We start from the raw sequence: 21,800 nt of genomic DNA on the forward strand, positions 1-21,800 counted from the left end.
TGTGTGTTATAATTAATTAATTAATTGGAAAAAATTTTCAATTGTTTTATCAGATTAATTGATATTTAGTTTGTTTAATACAATAATAGTTAACTTTGTTATGTATTTTTATAATACATGTGTTTTTCGGTTTAGTTGTAAACAAGTTATAATAGTCTATAATTAATAATAATATTAATAATAATTAAATTCAAAATGTTAACCTTGGTTAAAACTAAAAATTATAATAATAAATCACTTTTAATTAGAAATGTTAGAAAATTTTTTAGAAAGTTATACTATAAATTAATTTTCATTAATAAAAAAAATGTATTAAATTTTTTTAATTAATTAATGATTTGAAAATAGTATCTCAAACAAGTGTATTCAGTAATTATTTTTTTAATATATAAATTTAATATTTTATAAATTACTTTAATATAAAAAAACATTATATATATATATTAAATATATATAGTTATCTAATATATATATATATATATATATATCTATATATATTATAATATATATATATATTATTTATGAAAAATAAAGTCAATATAAACATCATAATATCATAATTTAAAAATAATTAAAAAAAATTAAAATTATTATTATTATTATTATTTAAATTTTCTCGGCAATAGTCGTACGTAAATACCGTTTTTCGGTGACAGAGAAAACAGTTTGAAATCTAACTCTAGACTGTCTAACGGTTCGGTTAGCAAACCCCGTACGACACGATAGTGTAGCAGTATTTGTGCGATAATTAGTTTGACTTCAAATATACTGAACCGTTTGCCCGGACATAGTCGCGGTCCGACACCGAACGGCTGATAGACAAACGGATTGATTGATTTCTGGCGATCGGAGCCGAGGAACCTGTCGGGTAGAAACTGATCGGGTTGTGGCCAGTGATCGGGATCACGGTGTAACTGATACATCGGTACCCTGATGTCGACACCTTTGGGTAATGTTAGCGATTCCCGATAGACAAAATCCCGATCGGGTGAATGACTGATAAACAAGGGGTCAGTCGGGTATATGCGAAACGCTTCGAGTATTACAGCTTCGGTATATTCCAGTCGTTTCAGTGTATCATAGCTTAGACTACCCGAACTTTCCTGTAGGACAACACATTCAAGTTCTTCGTATACGCGCTCCTGTATATCGGGACAGTTGACCAGATAGTGAAAAACGAAACCCAAATTATTGGCCGGACTTTCGAAAGCCGCCTCATCGATACCCAACACGTTGGCTATAATCTCGGTTTTGGTCAACCGTTTATCCGGATCCCTGTCCTCCAGTTTTTCGATCATCAGTTCCAATATGTCTTTATAGCTGTCGCCGCCGCGTATACCTTCACGATAGCCCTGAATACGTGTGTCGACAATGGCCTCAATGTTTTGCCATAGTTTCTCATCCGAGGACAACCCGAACAGTTCGCATAGTTTTTCGAGTATATCGCGCAATGGATTGATGACCGCCGAAAACTCCGGGAAACATAGCAACAGTGTGGCCAACCATTCGCTAGTTTTGGCCGACAATGTTGTCCGGTGAGCATCCATAAGCTCATTGGTTTCGACATTCAGCTGCGGATCGGACATTACGCCAAACGCCGTCCGGTGTATGGCATCCATAGTCATACCTTCGAACACCCGATAGATRTTGAACTCACGACCCGATTCGGCTAACGGTTCCAGTTTTCCRAKCATCACATCCGAGCACTGTTCGATGGTTGGTATTAGCGACCGAAGTTGTAGYGAACTAAACCACGGGCTCATCGATTGTCTCATTGCCCGCCACTTGAACGGTCCGACCCGATTGATCTGAGCAGAGAGTGAGAGAGAGAGAGAGAGAGAGTGAGTGAGTGAGAGAGAGAGAGTGAGTGAGTGAGTGAGTGAGTGAGAGAGAGAGAGAGAGTGAGTGAGAGAGTGAGTGAGCAAAGAGAGAGCAAAAAACAGCAAAGAGAAAGCAAAGAGAGAGAGAGAGAGAGAGAGAGCAAAAAGAGAGAGCAAAGAGAGAGAGCAAAGAGAGAGAAAAAAAGGATCAGGAGAGAGAGAGAGTCACATAGAGAGAGAGAGACCCTGTCCACTTTAAGAGAGAGAGAGAGCAAAGAGAGACTCAGAGCATAGAGAGGAGAGAGAGAGAGACAGTAAGTCAGAGAGAGAGAGAGATTCTTTGTACCCAAACTAGAGAGAGAGAGATTTGAAATGGCAATAAGAGAGAGAGAGCTCACCAGAGAGAGAGAGAGCAAAGAGAGAGAGAGAGAGAGAGAGAGAGTTGTCTTAGTTCAGAGAGAGAGAGAGAGAGAGAGAGAGAGTTCAAAGAGAGAGAGAGAGAGACAAAGAGAGAGAGAGAGACAAAGAGAGAGAGAGACAAAGAGAGAGAGAGACAAGAGAGAGAGAGAGAGAGAGAGACAAAGAGAGAGAGAGAGAGACAAAGAGAGACAAGAGAGAGAGAGAGAGAGAGACAAAGAGAGAGAGAGACAAAGAGAGACAAAGAGAGACAAAGAGAGACAAAGAGAGACAAAGAGAGACAAAGAGAGACAAAGAGAGACAAAGAGAGACAAAGAGAGACAAAGAGAGASARAGAGAGAGATTAAACCCACACAMAAAAAACAGGAGAAGCAATAGTATTGTCAACAAATTATTAGACAATTCACACATACCTGTTGATGAAACTTCGGGTTTCGGTAGAGACCGCCCGGTACGACATATGGTCGATGAAAAAACTGGTTAAACTCTTTGACTTGGATCAGCTTCAGTAATTCGGGATCAGTGACCACGACAAACGGTTTGGCGCCCAAATAGTAGCCAAAAATTTTGCCATATTTTTGGCGCCACCGTTCAAAACATTCATTATAACCGTACCGATAGTAGTCAGTCATATTGCCGATGATTAGCTGAGGCTGGGGTCCSGGTATACCGCAACGGGACAGTACTGTCATACTGTGGACACGTTGTCTGTACCACCATATCAGTGATAGTATAGTCAAAATTATTAGTATTATTATTACATAATAAAACATAACTATTTATTAAATTAAAAGTTTTCAAAAATAAAGTTATAAATAATTAATATATTTATTATTTAAAATTTATTAACTAAAATAAATTTATTATTGTCTATATTTATATATATATATATATATATATATAATATATTATATATATTTATGTTTAATTTATACTTTATATAAAATTTTGTATTTGAGAAAAATGTATAATTAAATTTTAGTTTTGTTTAATTTTTTATGATAAACATGATTATCGTTCAATAGATTTGGTTTCAGTGATAATAATAATAATAATAATGATATAAAAACTAGACATTTAACGTGATATGTAGTGATCAATAAATATATATATTTATATATTAATAGAAATATTTATATATATATATATATACTGTACTATGAAATGATATTAAAAATATTTTATTCAAAAAATGATAAGTTGTTATCAATTAATATATCATATTTATATATTTACTAAAAACTATAGGGAAAGTTGACTTAATATCTATGTATATATATATTTTTGTATATAATATCTCATATATATATAAATATATATTGATAACGTTTTAGGACAGTATATATTAGATGAACTTTCAGTACTAATATAGTATTAAATTTATAAACAAAATTGTTGTATAATTTAAATGTAAAATTATTGGCATTTAATTAGATTTTTTGAGTTCAGCAATAATCTAGAATTTTAATTATTATTATTTTTAATAATAATTATTATTATATTTTAATAATTATTATTATATTTTAATAATTATTATTATATTTTAATAATTTTTTTAAAAAATTAATTAATTGTTTTTATATACTAAACTTTATCAATTAAAAAAAACTTAAATTAATTTTTTAAAAATTGTTTAATCATTTTAAGCGGTAACAATTTCATATGAAAAATTATTTATCAATAATAAATTTAAACTTAAATAAATTACAAAATAAATAAAATGAGTATGCTAAATTTTTATTATCAATGATTACTAGCAATTTTATTTTTGCATTATTATTAATTAATTAATTAATTAAATTTCTATATAAAGTAATTGGGAAAACATTATATTTTTTACTTATTATATTTTTTTTAATTATTATTAAATTTGTTTTTAATTAACAAACAAATTAGTACTAATATTATTAATTTAAAATAACAATTATGACAATAAGGGTACAGTTCCTACTATGCCTACTACTACTACTGGTGCTGACGACAATCGGTATGACTGTTCAGCAAACTTGTGGAAAGTCTGGTAGAAACGGTTCGCCAGGAAAGGCGGGTAAAGGTATTGCCAATACATCTGTTATACAAGTTGTTGGTGCAACGGGTGCACCGGGAGCTGACGGAATTCCCGGTACCAATGGAGCACCGGGTCAACAGCCAGGTCAACGGGGACAAAATGGTCAGGATGGTGGACCTGGGCAGACTGGTGGTGTCGGGGGTTATGGGTGTCCGGGCGGTACTGGCGGTGTAGGTGGCAAAGGTGGACGTGGAGGCGATGGCGGTCGAGGAGGTCCGGGTGGAGGACCGGGCGGGTTGGGTGGACGCGGCGGTAGTGGCGGTTACGGCGGTGCTGGTGGTCAGGGTGCGCCTGGTTGCGCTGGTGGTGTGGGCGGTCTAGGAGGTATTGGTGGACTCAATGGTAATACTGGTGCTTATGGACCAGTTTAGTGGAGGAGSAACTGGCTTTAAGTAATATATAAATAAAACATTACTTATATAATACTATATTTATTTAGTATTTATTTATTGTAATTAATTAAGTATATTATAAATTATATATTATTTTATATATAATTTTGTTGTTATTTATTTTTTTAATTAATAAACTAAATAATTTATTGTATATCTAATATATTATTTTAATATTATTAATGTTTAATTTTTTTAATTTAAAACAAAAACATTTTACAATAAATTGAATTAATAAATTTATTTTTATTATTTTTGCTATACAGTAATTAAACATTATTGTTTTAACTATTTAATATAAAAAAATCTGCTAAATAATCATTGTTTGATTGCAAAATAAAATTGATTTCAATAATAATAATAATTTATATTTTTGTTTCAAACATTATTTTGTAGTAAATTTTAATAAAACATTATAATTACATTTTTTTGTCATATATTTTTATTTTTAAAAAAATAAATTAAATATTAATAGTAAATTTGTTATATATGTATATACCTGTACATTTTTGTATAGTWTTAAAATATAATTAATTAAATGCAAATTATAACTATAAATACAATATATATATATATATATATATATATATATATATATATATATATATATATATATATATATCAGATATTTGTTGATTTGTTTAGTAGTGTTTAAAATATTATATTGAATAGTAATAAACTTTTTAACTAACTATTATAAAAAAAATAAATTAATTAATTTTTTTTAAAAATAAAATATAAATGTTAAATAATCTAGTTTAATTTTATATATTTATAATAAATTTAAAATACAGCTAAATAATAAATTATGTTAGCTAAATGTAATAGTAATATAAATACACATATTTTTTTATATAATTGAAACATTTTTATTATTAATTATGTAATTAATAAATTTTGTATTTATTTTTTTAAAAAAAACATAAAAAAATATTTATGTTATTATTAATAATATTAATTATGAATAAATTAAATAATTTAAGTATTTTCTTATTTATTATCATTTTATTTCAAGGTATTTATAAATTAAAATTAATATTTTTAGTACTAATTATTTTTTTTTACAAAAAAAATAAATTAATAAATATTACTAATTAATAATCATTAAAAAAAATTTAATCATTAGATTATATAAAATGTCAAAATGATAGTCAATTTCGGCCAATAGTTAGACAATCACTTAACATGGACTATGACTTAACCGATATGATTGCACCCGACATATGGTTAGGAGGACCTACTAATATGGGTATGCCGTTAGAGCCAGATATGGACAGTAGTATAGCCATCATCAATGATAATATCGGTGTCGGTGGTGCTAAAAATATGTCATCTCCGAGACGACCACCACCAGCGGCCAGAAAACGGCGTCCCAAACAACCCGATTCACAGACAATGATAATCAATGTACCGGGTCTTCATCACATCAAAAAATATATTAACAAAAAGAAAAAACCTAAAAAAAGTTTGTTGTTTCACCTGATATTAGAAAACAGTTAGTCTAATATATATATATATATATCTAACTGTAGGTTCTAGTAGACCGATGACAACAACACCGGCACTGGTAGTTGTTCAACAACAACAACAACAGGTCATAGTCAACGGCATCGGGCATACAGAGCCCAATCACGAGCACATACCTCCACCACCTCCTGTACCACCCGTCGACATATGGACTACACCTGAATATACCCCATCATCGCCTACACCAACATCACCGGCAAACGTATGGAGCAAAACACCGATCGGCATAACTGGTCCCGATTCACCGTTTCGACCAACCACTACTACTACTACACCGAGTCATACACATAGACCTCCTCCAACTCCCGGTAGACCATCCAATAGCGGTCATCCACCAGTGCCTACACCAGAAATACCTGGTGGTGGTGATGACTGTCGTGACAATGATGATGAACGATGCCATCCAACCTATACACCTACCGTTCCGTCGATGATAACCGTTATGACCCGTCCTCCTCATCCACCTACCGGTGCTGATCAAGAGGATTGTTGTCAATTGAATTTAGTCGAGTTTATCATGTTTTTTATGTCACTGTGTGTTGTAAACAGTGTACCGGAAGCTATGGTTTTTGGCGACCCCACCACCACCGCCAACAACAATCATAATTTATTAACTAATAGTTGGCTATTAGTATCGTCTAAAAACAGTTTTAATTTTGTGTAATAATAATAATTATAATTATTTTTAAATTATTTTTATTTATTTAATTTCAAATACTTGTAATTCAAAATCAATTAATTTATATGTAAATGAAATCTTATATTAAATTATTGATGTATTGATATAACAATTTTGCACTTTTTTGATTAATAAATTAAAGTAATTATTTATTTTATTTTTTGTTTAAGTTATAAGTTTTATTATAATAATTTAAATTATTTTTATTAGTTTATATGTTTGTCAATATTTTTATTAATAATATATTCAAGTTTTGTTACAAATTGTGTTTAATATCATTAATTTGTAATTATTTGTAATTTGTAATATAGTTTTTTTTAAATAAATTGTTATGTGGCTAAGTTTTTTWAAAAAAAATATTTGTAAATATTAATTCAAAAATAGTATTAGATTTTATTTTTATATTTTATTTGTATGTTTTTTGCACAAATTTGTATAATTGCACAATTTATATGATATATTTTGGGTAGTTTTAACTAAACCACCTGGATAGTTTTAACAATTATGAAATAATATTTTATTTGTATACCATATTATGCAATTAAAAATTAGATTTACCTATTTATTAACAAAAAATAAAATAAAATAAAATAATACATTAACATTAAAGTTACTATTTTTAATGAAAAATAATATTATTTATTTTTTTGTCTGAATATAACAGAAAATATAAAAGCAAAATGATTTATTAAATGTTTAAAATTTAAAATTTATTATTTTTAATATTAAATTTAATAATGAAGTTATCGTTTACCCTATTATTGATTACTGTTTATTCAGGTATGTTTGTCTACTAATCATTTAATTAAACTAATTTAAACAATTAATTATATTATTATTTTTTAAATATGTTTGATTTATTTAATACAATTAAATTTATATTAAATTTTATTTTATTTTTTAAAAATATAAATCAGATTTTGTATCGTATATTACTAGCGATGAATTAGTACAACTATCGGACAGTACCACCGATGATGATGATAAACCTATAAATTATAGTATAGTTGATAAACTAACGGTGCCATCATTGGCGGCCAGATTTGATGGACAACTAAACAATAGATACAATCATTATATAAATAATAATAATAATAATATTAGAAATGATTCATTTAAAATGTTTAACAATAATAGTAATAAAAAATGTAATTATTATTATGCCATTTAATAATTAGTTAAAAAAAACTAATTTTTTAAATATTTTTATTTTTTTTAGTCAAAAAACGTCGACCAAAGGTCGGTAGAAAAACCAAACTTAAATCAAGTATTTATTTATTTTTTTATTATTATTTTTATATTATTTTTTATATTATATTATATTATTTTTTATATTATATTATTTTTTATATTTTATAGTTTTTATATAAAAAAACTAAATATTAAAAATAATTATTCAAAATTTTTATTTTTTAAATTATAGGCACTTGCTCTGGAAACAATCGCGGTAACGGCACCGGCAGCTGCAATGGAGGAGGAGGAGGACCAGTTAGGATGCAACAAAATCAACAAATTTTACTTAACGGTGCATTGGCTGGTGGTGGCGGTCCAGGCAGTGGCACTGGTAATGGATTGGTAGTACCTGTTGGCGGTAATGGTTTGGGTAATGGTGGCGGTAGTGGTGATGGAAATACGGGTGCAGGCAATGGTGGGTTAACTGGTCTGGGATTAAATCCTAACGGCGGTGGTACCGGATCTAATGGACCATTATCGCCGGGCAGTGGAACTGGAGGTCCATCGGGAACGGGATTGGGAACAGGACCGGSAACTGGAACGGGAACAGGGCCGGCAACTGGACCGGGAACTGGACCGGGAACAGGTCCCGGAACTGGACCGGGAACTGGACCGGGTACTGGACCGGGTACTGGACCGACTGGACCAACCGGACCGACCGAGCCGCCTCCTTGTCCTAATGTTGAATCGTCGACCGATGTTTGCGCAATACCCCTATGCTGTCTGTGCAACGTAACGTGCGGTTTGGGAGCTGTCGGTATGCTATCAGTTGAACAGATATGCGCCAATCCTGACCTACAGGTGGCCACTGGCCTGCCGTGCAATACACTGCTGACGCCCACCGGCTGTAATCCATTGTCGCTTTTATTTATTGTCAATCAACTATGCGGTCTATTAGGCAATGTACTGACCGGCCTAACCAATGCTCTCGGTTTGGGGTCGGGCTAGTAGTAGTAGTAGTAGTAGTAGTAGTAGTAGGTGTTATAGTAGTAGCTGTTGTAGTAGTAGGTGTTGTAGTAGTAAGTGTTATAGTAGTAGGTGTTGTAGTAGTAGTAGTAGTAGATAGAAATAGTTATGTATTTTATTTATTTATTTTAATTTATTATTTGTTAATTTATTATTCAATAATAATAATTATTATTATAAACAATATTTTAAAATTATACTGTAATTTATGATATGGTTTAATGTATAGTGTTGTTGTGTTTTTTTTTATTAATTAAACAAAATAATTATAATTATAACTTTTGACATAAAAATTAATATAATTTAATTATAAAAAATATGTGCTAAAAAATATGTATTTTAAAATTTATTAAAATTCAATGATAATTAAACAAAAAAAACTTTTTAAATACTGCTATATTTTATTAGTATATTCATTAATATTTCAATTTTAAATTCATTTAATTGTTTATCTTAAAATAAGTTTAATATTATTATGAATATATAAATATTATTTTAATATTAATGTACTTTCAATAAAAAGTATAGAATATATGTTACAATATATTATTTAATTTCAATTTTAATGGATATACAGTTATGTTTATATTTAATATCAATTAGTTGTTATAATATATAATTAATATTTTTGCAAATATTTAAAATAAAAACAATAACTTATGTATAAAAAAAAATTTAATAATTTATAAAAGCTTTTAATTTAATATTAATTACTTAATATAATATACATGTAATATAAATATCTGTAGTATTATTTAAATATTTGTTCAAAATTTTGCAAACAAACAAACAAAAATACGTATAGATTTATGTGTCTATCGGTGCCAATAAATGGTGTTTTCCTACACCACCACTACCAGCACCTGTCATATCGGGCACAGACATCGGAAAATTAATGACTGGCCGTTTACGCCGCCGCTGCTGACTATTACTAGGCATAGTATTAACCGTTAAATCACGTTCAACGTGTATACTAACATTACGACACCTAAATCTGACGGTCCACTGATTGGACAGGTATTTGTGAACCAGGTGGACCAGGTTTGCCAACATAATACAGGATACACCAAAATGTATGCTCAATACACTACCCAAATACGATAGAAACTCCTCAAACTCTACCGATGCCGTATGTGTATAGATAAGGTCGGGTATCTGCGGACAATACAGTCCCATAACATACTCGGGCAACGGTCTGTCCATTCGCCGTACGTTTAGGCCATAGATTTCCGAATAGCATTCCGTATGAATACCGCCGCACATATTTTTACACGACTGGCCAATCGATTGATCCAATTCCAAGTTATTGTTATGTTTGTCAGTCATCTGATGATCCGATTCGTAATCGTCCGACAAATAAATGGACGGCCATTCATGTGCCGACACTTTCTGTGATATTAGTTTAAGTCGACAATTATCGATACAATCATCGCGTGATCGATAATTTAGCTTGCTAAAATTTGTTTAATAATAATAAAAAATATATATAAATATATATTATTATATGTCACCAAAAAAAAATTAAAAATTACTAAATTTTATCTAGCTAATATAGTTAGCTAGTTAAATTGTTAAATTAAATATTATTATATATTTAAAAAATAAATAAAATATATTTATTATTTAAAAATACAAATATTAAAGCAYTTAATTTTAAAATAATTAATAAAATATATAAATATATATATATATATTATTATATGTCGCCAAAAAATAAAAATTACTAAATTTTATCTAGCTAATTAAATAGCTAGTTAAATTATTAAATTAAATATTATTTTATATTTTTTAAAAATATAAATATTAAATCATTAAATTTTAAAAGGATTAATAATATATATATATATATATATTATAAGTCACCAAAAAAAAAATTACTAAATTTTATCTAGCTAATCAAATAGCTAGTTAAATTGTTAAATTAGATATTATAATTTATTTAATTTTTTTTCTAAAAAGTAAACAAATTTTAAAAAGGATTAATAATATATATATATATAAATTATATGTCACCAAAAAATAATAATTAATAAATTTTATCTAGCTAATATAGTTAGCTAGTTAAATTGTTAAATTAAATATTATTTATTTATTTATTTTGTAACAATTTTAATTATATTTAAATTACCTATAGTCTAGACAGCGTGTTTCATAGGGAACGGGCATCGATTTGATAATAGTACGGGTATAGTATAGATTGTCAACCAAATAGGTTACCGATCCCTTACCATCCCTGACCAGTCGGGGCTGAATTTTCACGAAATTTTCCCTATAAAAACTGCGCAAAATTTCGTTGCGCGCGTGAACTGCTACGTACACATAGGACACGTGTCGGGCGAAAATAATTAGCACTAAATGGTGTAAAAAATCTTTGAATGCAAACTGATTTTCAACGAGATATCTATCGTCCGGTTGGCCATCAGTTTGGGACAGTAGTGTAAAACATAGTCTATAAGTTAACAAAACAAAAAACTAATTAATTATTATTATTTTTTTTATAGTAACAGTTCCCATAGTATCATAGATTATATGAATGATAATAATCTATATATATATATATATATATATATATATATTAGAATAATTATATATATATATTATAATCAATAATAGCAAATAATTAAATATTTATATGTATTATAGTAATAGTAATTTTTTAATTAATTTTTTAATAAAAAATATAATAACAAATTATTATTGATTTTTTAAAATTTATTTACAAACTATATATATRTATATATATATTTATATTTATTGAACAAAAAGTTAACTTGGTTCATTAATATATTATTGTTTTGTTTTTTTTAAGTAAAACATTTAAGTTAAAAATTAAATAAACCCCAAATAAATGTATGCTTTATTAATGTATTAATAATTTAAATTTAAAAATAATAAAGTTTTGATAGCTCACTTAGTTACAGTTTGTAAATAAATAAATAAAAAATAATTTGTTATTATAGTTTTTTTTTATTCAAAATTAAATTAAAATATTATTATTATAATACTTAAAATATTTAACTTTTGGTATTTGTTTATTATAAATATAATAAAGGCTTAAAAATTAAACTTATAATTTTTTTTGTCGGTTACAATGTTTTTCTATATTGTATACATAAATATTATAAGTTATTAAAAATATCAATTAATATCTAAATCTTAGAGTTTAAAATTTTTTTAAACATATAATATTTTTTTTTAAAATATATCATTTAAAAACAATATATATTGATAAATATAATAAAAAATAGTATTAAATAGTAAAAAAAATTTTAAGTGTTATATTACTATTACATGTAGTTTTCAGTTACATAATATACAGTATATATACATGTTATACAAGTATTAATCAATTTATTTARAAAAAATACAATAATTATAATGTAATACAATTTTTTTTGTATACAAACAAAAATTGCTTACCTTTTATGATCAATGGATCGTCTAATCGGACTAATTGTTGAACATTGGATGTGTGTATTATGGGCTGCCGATGATGTCTCAGAAAACACCAGGTGCTTGAAAGCTACCGGTTTCAGTACAGCACAGTAACTGAATATATCCGTTTCATTGTACAACATAGCAAACTGTTCMCGAATCGATCGGTTAGCTAATAGCTGGTCAGCTTTAGCCGAGTCATTGCCGATACCACCGGCGGCGGTCAGATAGCCGTCCCGTATTAGCTCCGATTTGGGCAAACATATGGTTACCGCCGGCAACAATATACGTAACATTTTGTCGTGTTTGACAAACGTTGTGGTGTTGTACTGTAGATACAGGTGCGATACACGATAGATGCTGAACATACATGAGCCCATACATACTGTCCATATTGTTAAGTAGATGATATTTTTGCTAGCTGACATTTTTTTTATTATGTTATAAAATATTATAAATATTACCTTGTTTAATATTATTATTTTTATTATCATATGTATAAATTATACAGTATAATACATGCTAATGTATACAAAAAAATTTTATTACAGTACTGTATAATAATAATAATAATAATCAATATAGTTTGCACTATATGTTTATTGTATTTATTTAATATTTATTTATATTAATATTTGCACTAATAAACTGTTTTTTGTTATATATTGTATTTAATTTAAATTTTATGTTAATTTAATTTACCGTTAGTTTTTTTTGTTGATACTATGATTTAATTTTTATTATGCAAATAAATTTTTTGGTATTTTTCTATTATCACCAAAAAATATATATATATATAAATAAATGTTTGTTAAATATTTTTTAGTGTTTATTATCATATTATAATAAGTAGTATCAATTTTGCTTAATTTAGTTATACTGTATAATACTGTATAATTTTATAGTTTATAAATAATTAAATTATACTGTATAATATAAATAAACTAAAAATATATTTTGTACATGTAATATTATACAAATTGTAAATAATCAATAGTCAATAAATTATAAAAACATAAATTATTTAAAATTAATAAAATTTTTAATTATTTGACAGATTTAAATGTATTTTTGTTTTGATTTAAGATAACAAGTTATATATCAATAAAAAAAATTTTAGCAATTTGTTGTCTAGTTTTATAACAATTTTATTTAAATACAATATGTTTTTATTTGTGTAATTAGCAAACAATATCAATTAGCGACAACAATTTTTATTTTCAAATTGCACTTGATGACATTTAAAATATTAACAATGGAAAAAATAACTATTGATTATTTTTATCAATTTTATTTATATATAAGTTATAAAATAACTTTATATCAATAATAACTTCTATGATATTTTAATAATTGATAATTTTTTTATTAAAGTTTCTTAAGTGTATGTATGTATGTATGTATGTGTGTGTGTGTGTGTGTGTGTGTGTGTGTGTGTGTGTGTGTGTGTGTGTGTGTGTGTGTGTGTGTGTGTGTGTGTGTGTGTGTGTGTGTGTGTGTGTAATTTAGATGCTATACTATGTCCTACTTATGTTGAATTTATGAATAATACAGTTATTTTATTAATACAAATCTATTAGATTACAAATCACAAAATAATAATAATAATAAAAATTCATTGTAATCAAAGTGTTTATTTGAACACATTGATTGTAGTTTAATAAAAAAAAAAAATAATAATATTGTATTAAATATAACAAATATTAATACTTTTAATAATAATAATTTTGTATATTTTATGTTTTGTGATTATATAATTATTTTCATGTATTAACATATTTATATAATAATTTCTTAAATATCAGTATATTTATAATAATTTTATTAATTCATATTACTTTTTGTTTATAGTTATAGTTAATAGTAATTTATTGTCACATTTTTTTAGTAAACATTTTTTTTAATAAAAATTTTTTTTTATTGTAAATCAAGTTTTAATTAGGATATATAGTAAACCTTTAGTTTTTCAATTATTTTATATATATCAATATATGACTTGCGATAAATATTTACTACAATTTTCAACTAATATTATTATTATTATATAAATATCATTATATTACAGTATGTTTTATTAGTTAGTATTATTGATATTTTATAACATTTAACCAAAAAAACTTGAAAATCATTAATTTTGATATTTGAAACAAAATTAATACTTATATATAAATAAATAAAAAACAATAACTAAAAAACATTAATTATTATGTTATAATTGAAAAATATATTGTGAAAAATAAATTGTGTTTCAAATATATTGTTAATTAATTATATTTATATATATATATATATTATATAATCACAACAACAAAAAAACAGTATTAACTTAAATATACATTATTTTTATAAAAATATATATATTATAAAAATGTATATTATTAATTGTTTAACTAAAAAATGTTTATTATCTAATATCTGGCACCTGGCGTTTTTGATCATACATGTGCTCATCATCATTGTCGTAGTCAATGGCGAACAAAAATCTGGTAGTCGTGTGGACAGAGAAGGCAACAAATGGTTTATACGTTTTGATGATACAAAAGCCAAACAGGATAAGGACAGACCTATTTGTATGCTGGTTGAGCTCAACAGTGTCAAATTGGTCAACAATTTTGATGGCCAGGTATCGCCACCGCTATGGACCAAACAAACCAAATTTACAGAGAGCACCGGTATGTGTAACCTAACTGATGGTACCACTGGTTCAGCCTATTTGCAGCTTCAATGGACCGATAGTACGACAGATATGCCGGCAATGTTTCGACTAAACTTTAGCCTATCTCACGATGACACTCATGTTGACGCCATCGCTGTTAGATTTACCGATCCATCCAAACGGTCGGCCATCAGTAATACCAGTAAGGAATTGGACGACACATTTAAAGTATCTCAAAAATATGGCTACAAGTGCTCGCATACGCTGACTGTCCAGTGCCTAAACAATCAGTCTATTGAGTTAACCGGCAGTCAGTGGGAAGTATTCCGTGATTCGGGAAAACCTGATTCAGAAAAAACATTGTTTATCAATACTCCCGTCAAATGTCCGAAAGATGTCGAACTTAACTCTAGTTTACCGATTATTGTCGGCGTTGTAGTGGCCGTAGTCGTAGTCTGTGTGCTAGTGTTCTGGATTGTTGGCCGCTATAAGTGGAGGCGTGTGCCCACTGATGATAAATATTAAATAATTTATATATATATAAAATATATTATATATACAGTATATATATATATATATATATATATATATTAATACTATAATATAAGTGATGTTTTTTTCAACGATATTCAAGCAAATTTAAATCTACTGTTTTTCAACTATCAACTATCCTACCCATCCCTCCCTCCCCCACTTCCCCCACTTCCCACCCATCATATCAGTGACAATATTATTATTATTATAGATATAGTATTATGTATCTAATAATTTATGAGTATTATGATTTATATATGTGTTTATTATTGATTTATTATTATTTTACAACAACAAAAAGTTATAAACTATTATTAACATAAAATATTTATTGAGATTAATAATATTTAGTTTGATTTTTATTTTATATATATATATTGCAGTATTTTAAGTTAATATTTAAAAAAAAATAATAATTATAGTTATCAATAAATATATTAAAACTATTATTTTATTTTAATTATTTTTTTTTTAAAAAACATAGATTTAGCGTAGTTTTGAATTTATAAAGTTTATTATTTTATTTTTTTTAAAAATAAATAAATTGAATTTATTGTATTACTTTAGTAAACATATATTTTGTTCATTAAATTATTTACTATTATTATAAACTATAGAAACATCTGTCATTGTGATACAGGTATTAATATATATTAATAATAAAAAATAAGATAATATTTAAAACTAATATTTTTTGTTTTATGTATCAATGATTTCACAAAAAAAATTATATTTTTATAACACTTATAAACTTTTATTATTTTATTGTAGATTTTTTTAATTACTTATTTTTTTTAATTACTAGACTGACCAGGTGATACAGGTTGCTCATGTATTATACACACAAAAAAACATATAATAATAAAAAAATTTTAAAAATTACTAAGATTTTTATAAAATTATTAAGATTTTTATAAAATTATTAAGTTTTTTTTAATTAGTAAAAATGTAAACTTTCAAAAAAAAACTTTCAATTTAAGTAATATATTTTATATATTAAAAAAATATTAATTGTAATCTAGTTTATATTAATAATTAAACATTTATTTTAAAAAAATAAAATAAAAATACAGGTTTTTTAAACATAAAAATAAACATCAATTTATATTTATTTACAACATTACAATAATAATTATTAAAAAAACACAATTTTGATTAAATAATAATTAGTTTTGTTATTTTTATATCAAAAAAAAAATTATTAATAATAATACTTATTATTAATATTTTTTTTAATAAAAAGCTGTTTAAATCAAATTATTATTATAATAGGTATATATTTTTTATATATATAGTATATACCAGTATATAATGTATATTATTTTAAATTTTATAACAAATTGTTTACAAGTTAAATGGCACCTGGTGTTTTTGCTAACTATACTAACTAATAATTATATACTGGTATATACTGGTTATTATGACAATGACAACACTGATGACATAGTTTACAGGGATGGCGGAAACAAATGGTTTATACGCTATACGGACAGTAAGATCAAGCCCGGAGGCCAGGACAGGGCTATCTGTTTGCTGGTTGAGCTAAATAGTATACAATTGGTGGTCAACAATTGGTTGGACCAAACAGTTTCGCTGCTGCCACTATGGGATAGTAGTAGTCATCAAACAAAATTTATAAACAGCACCGGTATGTGCAATAGGGATAGCGGTAAAGCCTATTTGCAATTTCAATGGACAGACAGTTCAATAGATACTACCATTACTACTACTACAGCATTTCGTATCGACTTTAGCCTATCGGACGGTTATCTTATAGTTGATTCCATATCCGTGACATTCGGCGATCCGTCAAAAAAACAGTCGGCCGTAATCAGTAATCAGTTGGACGAGTTGGACAAACTTACTGTGGGTGACAAATATGGCTACCGGTGCTCGCATACAATGACAGTCAAGTGCAGCAACAACGACAACACCCCAAACAGTCAGTCCATATATAATATACAGTTAACGGACATCCAATGGGAAGTATTTCGTGATCCGGGAGCACCCGATCCGACAGTACCGAAGTTTATCAATACACCAGTAGTCCGGTGTCCGATGGATGTGGAGGAGGAGGAGAAGCTTAACAAAAATATGCCGATAATTGTGGGCGTTGTCGGTGCCATAGTTTTTGTCGGTGTACTAGTATTTTGGGTGTTTGGCCGCTATAGGTGGAGGCGTGTGCCCAATGGATACGACTAATTAATTAATTATTTTTTCAAAATTTTTAATATCTATTTAATATTTTCTACATTTATCTTCAACAACAAAAATAATTATTATTATTAATGTAACAAAACTGTAATGTATTTTTATGTTTTGTTGTTTAAACAATAGCTGACTTAATAAGTATAGTAAAAACAATTACAATCATATTTATTGTATTTAATATATGAATATATAATTATGTATTTATTATTATAATAATTAATTGAATTATTTAAAATTTTATTATTGAATAGTATTTTATAGTATATTTTTTTTGTTTTTTTTTAAAAAGTAAAATTTATATTATTACGTATATGTATATTATACATGTATATATAATATTAATAGATTTATCAAATTGTTTCAATATATTTGATTAATACTTAAAATCATATTCAGTTATAAAAATATTTTTTTTTAAAATTATTACAGTAGATATAAAATACATAACTTGTATATATAAAAATAAAGTTTAAATATTAATGTATTATTTATTTATTATTATAAATATTTTTAAGATAAGAAATGTGAATTAAATCATTTTTTTAAAAAAATCAAAAAAAATTAGTATACATTATATAAAGTGTATATAATTTAAAATATTAAATTAAAAATTTTTAATATGAATGACGTGAAACATATTATTTATTTATTTTTTAAAAAACATTATATTGTTATTTAAATAATTTATTTGATTTATTATATTAATTATAATATATTTACGTCATACTTACTAAAATATTATTATTAATTGAAATATTATTATTTTTTTGTTTTATATTTATAATTTATTAACAAGTTTTTCTAATAATAATAATAATAATTATTATTATTATAATGTACTCTAATTGTTATCTCATATTAAAAAATTAAGTACATATTATCAATGAGATCCAAAAAAATAATTAAATAAATTCAATTTGAAAATAAAATAACATAATTATAAACTGAATGTACTATTATTTGTTATCAAATAAATCATTGAATATATAAAATATATATATATATATATATATATATATATATATATATATATATATATATATATATTTAATACACATATACTTACAATTTACTGATAATAAACTCAATGCCATTATAAGTAAAGTTTTGGCTATTTTTATAATTTATTATAAGTTGAGTACAATTTTTTTTAATATACTAAATCATAACAATTAATTTTGAAAATTATTTTATTTTATTTTGTTTTATTTAACAGTATTATGTAATAATATAAAAATATTATTTTCAAATCAAACTGTACTTAAGAAATATTTATTTATTTTTTAAAAATATATAAATATAATTGTAATATTTTTAATTAAAGTTATTATTTTAAATATTATAGATTTTAATTTTATTTTGTTATGATTTTTTTTAATATATTATTTTAATAATAATAATATAATAATAAATTATTTGTGTGTTTGTTAATTATTTTTTTCAATAAAATTATTTTTTATTAAATAATTTATTTAAAATATTATTAAATATTATTAAATAATTTATTAAAAAAATTATTAAATATTATTAAATATTTATAATAATAATAATGTCAATAACACCGGTAACTCACGTAATGTTTGATTTGGACGGCACTATCGTCAACACTATCGATGTTATCGCCGACGTGTTTGCCGATTATGCCCGAAGTCACGGCAAAACACTCGATGAGGACATCCGGAGTAAGTCATTACCACTAACTAAATGTATAGATTTTTTTTGTGTTAAATAATCTATTGTTTAATCTTAATATACTGTACTAATATAGAGGGTATACCCAATTTGAAAAGTATTGTCAAATTTTTCAATCAATTTTTGGACACAATTCACGGCCCGGGCAACGGATCAGTTGACCGAAAGTCAGTAATGCAACAGTTTGTCGACGGGGTTCACCAATCGCCAGCACTGGCGCTCATACCGGGCGTCGACCGACTGGTCGGGCATCTGCGCCGACATGGGATACCGATGGCAGTGGCCACCGGTAACAGTAGTCGGCATATGGCAAAAGTTGCCGCTCGTTTTGGCGACTATTTTCACCGGGGAGTCAACTTTGATCATCTGGTATGCGGTTGGGACGATCCGGATGTCATACGCAAGAAACCCGAACCCGATGTCTACTATGTTTGTGCCAAACGTTTCCAAACACAACCGCAAAGCTTGGATAACGTACTGATTGTTGAGGACTCGTTGACTGGTATTACCGGTGCTTTGGCTACCGGTATGAAAACATTGTTGATTAACGACCGTAAAGATTGTGACTTTGATGCCGTCGCCAATAGGATTACATGTATTGCCGATACGTACGCTAACTTTAGACCCGAATCAGTAGGTCTACCCCCGTATGATATCAATAATAATTAAAGAGAATAATAGATTTTAAATTTTATTTAATTGAAGTTTTATATATATATATATATATATATATATATAAATATTTATTTTATTAATTTATTATAATATTATTTTTGTTTTAATAGCCATTAAAATTAAATAGTTTTTTTTTAAAAAAAATATGATGTTTTCTAGAAAAATAATTATAATTAAACTTATAATTAATATAGTTTTTTAAAAATTATTATTTATTTTTAGTTTTATTACTCTGAATAAATTTTGATTTTTTATTATTATTTATCTATGCGATATAATTATTTTTTTTTTAAAAAACTACATAATAAAGATAAATATTTATTTTGCTTGCTTATTATGTTTTACTTGCAATTATTATAAACCAATATAATTTTTTTAATGTAATAATAATAATAATAACATCATTCATAATATACTGTAATATTTATGATTAAATATTTTATATATAGTTTTATTTTATTTTTTTAGAGATTTATTTGTTGTTATTTTCATTGAAATTATATAATGAATAGACACTTAGATTTTGCCTTAATTACTATATTAATAATTTTAATTTTTTGTTTGTTTGATTATTTTATAATTTTTTTAAAAAATTAAGCTCTTTTTATCTAATTATCAAAAAAAAAAATTATAAAATATTTTTAAAAATATAGCCAATTGTAAAACAATATAATTGTTATCAAATAATTATTGTATATTATAAAAAATATTACTGTATATAATATTACTGTAAAAAATTCAAAAACACAAACATACTGTCATATCATCTTAAATATACAGTATATATATATATATATAAAAGTTATTATCAGAGACACTACTTTCTAGTGTTAATAAAAGTAACCAAAAAATAGGACTAAAAAAACTTATAATTTTAGGGCTATTTCTGTGACTTTCTAGGATTTAAACCAAAAAAAGTTAATTATTTTTTTAGGACTAATAGTTAAAAAAAAATTTTTTTGATTTATTATAACATAAAGTGTACCTTAATTTTTGATCTAAGATATTGAGATACACTACAATAAAAACAGTGGATTTTACTAGAAATTACTGATAATAAAACTCAATGTCATAATAATAATAAAAATAATCAAAGTTTTCTATCAATTTTTTTTTTAATTATTTTATTACTTCACTATTAATTATTTTGTTTATAATAGACTAAATAGTTAAAAACAATTAATCTGTAAATTAATATTACTTTTTTCTACTAAAACTACTACTAATATAACATTTTTTTAAAATAAGTCAAATTGTAATTGAAATCTAATTTTTCAAACATACATATAAATATAAAAGTTATTAAATATATTGTAAAAAAATTAAATAGTTTATATATAAAAATATAAATATATTAAGCATTATTTTTTTTTGCTTGTAATTTATGTCGGTATATACGGTATAAATTAAATCATAATTTAATTATATAATAATATCAACAAAAATAAAACTTATTATAATTAAATATTATTAAATATTAATAATAATAATAATA

At 25.6% G+C, this 21,800-nt stretch overlaps 4 protein-coding genes across 4 annotated transcripts; 3 read left to right on the forward strand and 1 right to left on the reverse strand.

Moving 5' to 3' along the window:
* Window positions 1–602: 602 nt before the first annotated feature.
* On the reverse strand, window positions 603–3,010 carry LOC128956995 (cytochrome P450 3A24-like). Its single transcript, XM_054302715.1, has 2 exons — window positions 2,651–3,010; window positions 603–1,808 (listed from the first exon to the last, which is right to left on the reverse strand). The coding sequence occupies exons 1-2, from the start codon at window positions 3,008–3,010 to the stop codon at window positions 603–605; spliced, it is 1,566 nt and encodes a 521-aa protein (XP_054158690.1).
* Window positions 3,011–4,163: 1,153 nt separating this feature from the next.
* Window positions 4,164–4,676, forward strand: LOC128957006 (PE-PGRS family protein PE_PGRS5-like). Its single transcript, XM_054302726.1, has one exon. The coding sequence runs from the start codon at window positions 4,164–4,166 to the stop codon at window positions 4,674–4,676; it is 513 nt and encodes a 170-aa protein (XP_054158701.1).
* A 1,206-nt stretch (window positions 4,677–5,882) lies between these two features.
* On the forward strand, window positions 5,883–9,084 carry LOC128957017 (uncharacterized). Its single transcript, XM_054302736.1, has 3 exons — window positions 5,883–6,111; window positions 6,230–6,712; window positions 8,327–9,084. The coding sequence occupies exons 1-3, from the start codon at window positions 5,883–5,885 to the stop codon at window positions 9,082–9,084; spliced, it is 1,470 nt and encodes a 489-aa protein (XP_054158711.1).
* A 10,413-nt stretch (window positions 9,085–19,497) lies between these two features.
* Window positions 19,498–20,299, forward strand: LOC128955625 (pseudouridine-5'-phosphatase-like). The gene is made up of 2 exons (XM_054301302.1): window positions 19,498–19,620; window positions 19,707–20,299. Exons 1-2 carry the CDS (start codon window positions 19,515–19,517, stop codon window positions 20,297–20,299), a joined length of 699 nt encoding a protein of 232 aa, XP_054157277.1. The 5' UTR covers window positions 19,498–19,514.
* The last annotated feature ends 1,501 nt before the right edge of the window (window positions 20,300–21,800 follow it).

The sequence above is a fragment of the Oppia nitens genome, unplaced genomic scaffold (assembly GCF_028296485.1).
Source record: "Oppia nitens isolate AA-2021 unplaced genomic scaffold, nextdenovo-longstitch-racon4-pilon3 scaffold12_pilon_pilon_pilon, whole genome shotgun sequence".
Classification (NCBI taxonomy): Eukaryota; Metazoa; Arthropoda; class Arachnida; order Sarcoptiformes; family Oppiidae; genus Oppia; species Oppia nitens.

Coding starts and splice junctions, on each gene's coding strand:
- LOC128957006 (XM_054302726.1), top strand. CDS start 4,164: ATGACAATAAGGGTACAGTTCCTACTATGCCTACTACTACTACTGGTG.
- LOC128955625 (XM_054301302.1), top strand. CDS start 19,515: ATGTTTGATTTGGACGGCACTATCGTCAACACTATCGATGTTATCGCC. Junction 19,621..19,706: donor ACTCGATGAGGACATCCGGA/GTAAGTCATTAC, acceptor GTACTAATATAG/AGGGTATACCCAATTTGAAA.